This window comes from Nicrophorus vespilloides, unplaced genomic scaffold (genome assembly GCF_001412225.1).
Source record: "Nicrophorus vespilloides isolate i.1.1-1 unplaced genomic scaffold, Nicve_v1.0, whole genome shotgun sequence".
Classification (NCBI taxonomy): domain Eukaryota; kingdom Metazoa; phylum Arthropoda; class Insecta; order Coleoptera; family Silphidae; genus Nicrophorus; species Nicrophorus vespilloides.
Window position 1 is genome coordinate 1 of NW_017099206.1, and position 2,034 is coordinate 2,034.

Sequence of the window (2,034 nt, forward strand, 5' to 3'; positions counted from 1 at the left end):
TTTCAGTCAATTTACTGAAATATTTCTTATTCCTGAAAAATGATAATAGTCCATAGATAATAATTATTTTGTTATTTAAGATTAATAAATTTAAAAGAAAACAAATTCTCTTTGTATCAATTTACATAAAACCATTTCAGTCAATTTACTGAAATATTTCTTATTCCTGAAAAATGATAATAGTCCATAGATAATAATTATTTTGTTATTTAAGATTCAATAAATTTAAAAGAAAACAAATTCTCTTTGTATCAATTTACATAAAACCTTTTCAGTTAATTTACTGAAATATTTCTTATTCCTGAAAAATGATAATACTCCATAGATAATAATTATTTTTTACATATTCCAATAATATGTTGATTAATAAACAAGTTTATTTATAATTAATTTTAAACAACAAAAAAACAAATTAACTTTAAGATATTTAAAGAAATTATAGGAAAAAGAATCTCATCTACAAACTTAAATAAATGACTAAGACTACTTTAGTATGTTGAACTTTTAAATATTTTATGATTTTTACAGAAAATAGTAATGAACTAATTTAACATATAAAATTTTAATTCAGGAATAAAACTTAAAATGTTAAAATTAGTTTATTTAAATATAAGTAAGTTACTAAAAAAACAAAATTATTGAATTATATAAAACAATTTATATAGTATTACATCACTATATAAAACTGTAAATTTACTAAATATTTTATTATTCTTGAAAAACGTTAAAAGTTTACAAAAATAGCTTTAAATCATATTTTTAAAATTCTCTATGACAACAAATGTAATATTTCAATAAAATGTTGATTAATAAAACGTTTAGTTATAATTAGTTCTTAAATAAATAAATAAATAACTGAGTATATTTAAACTTTAAAATTTTATTACTAATTTAGTCATAAATCACTAAAAACTAAATTATAATAATTCAATAAGTAAAGTATTTAAATGTATAACTTAAATCACTCCAATGTTAATAAATATGAATTGGAATTTACATTTTACTATAATAAATCACATAACTCAATATGTAAAAGCTGTACCATTAAGTTAATTATTGCATGTTCTAATTACTGAGTCTGATAAATTTTCCGACATTATTTCAATTGAATTCTCTTATAAAGTCTTAAATTACACGCATTGAACATCTGCTACAAACGGTAATTTAGTTACAAGTACGTGAATCTTTATATGTTCAATCGCCGCTTTCATGAATGAATGAACTTTTACGCGTTACGCAACAGTTTCTTCTTGCACATGTGTTCGCATCACCGAAACATTGACCTTGTTTCACTTGATTTTCACGTGAAATCGATAAATAATGAAAACCTGTATTTTCGGTATATATAGGGCCGATCCGCACTCGATTAAGCCAGAAACCGATCCACACTCAGTTCAACAACAATGGCTTACAAAGTAAATTACAAGAGGTTAGTTTTTTTTTTCGTTACTAATTCTTGTTATTTTAGTTCGTAGCTTTCGCCGCCCTTTTGGCCGCTGCCAACGCTGGTCTCATCAACGCCCCGTTGTCCTACTCCGCCGCCCCAGTGGTAGCTAAAGTAGCTACTCCATTGGCTTACTCCGCCCCATTGGTAGCTAAGGTAGCTGAGGAATACGACCCAAACCCTCAATACTCTTACGGTTACGATGTCCAAGATTCTTTGACCGGAGACAACAAGCAACAGCAAGAAAGCCGCAACGGAGATGCCGTCCAAGGTAGCTACTCTCTCGTTGATGCTGACGGCTTCAGAAGGACCGTTGAATACACCGCCGATCCAATCCACGGATTCAACGCTGTCGTTCACCGTGAGCCTTTGGGAGCTGCCCCGGTAGTCGCCAAAGTAGCTGCCCCGATTGCTTACGCCGCCCCAGTAGCTAAGGTAGCTTACTCCGCCCCGGTAGCTTACGCAGCCGCACCAGTCGCCAAGATCGCAGCGCCCATCGCTTACGGACCTCCAATTGCCAAAGTATCCTACTCATCCCCAACCCAAGTCTACCATTATTTCTATTTATTATGTTATATTTATCCACAAAT

General features: G+C 30.6%; 1 protein-coding gene across 1 annotated transcript; it reads left to right on the top strand.

Moving 5' to 3' along the window:
- Positions 1-1,348: 1,348 nt before the first annotated feature.
- On the top strand, positions 1,349-2,015 carry LOC108564187 (larval cuticle protein A2B-like; the record flags this gene model as incomplete). Its single annotated transcript, XM_017923140.1, has 2 exons — positions 1,349-1,415; positions 1,469-2,015. Coding segments are annotated over exons 1-2 (559 nt in total), but the record flags the coding sequence as incomplete, so codon positions are not given.
- Between the last annotated feature and the right edge of the window lie 19 nt (positions 2,016-2,034).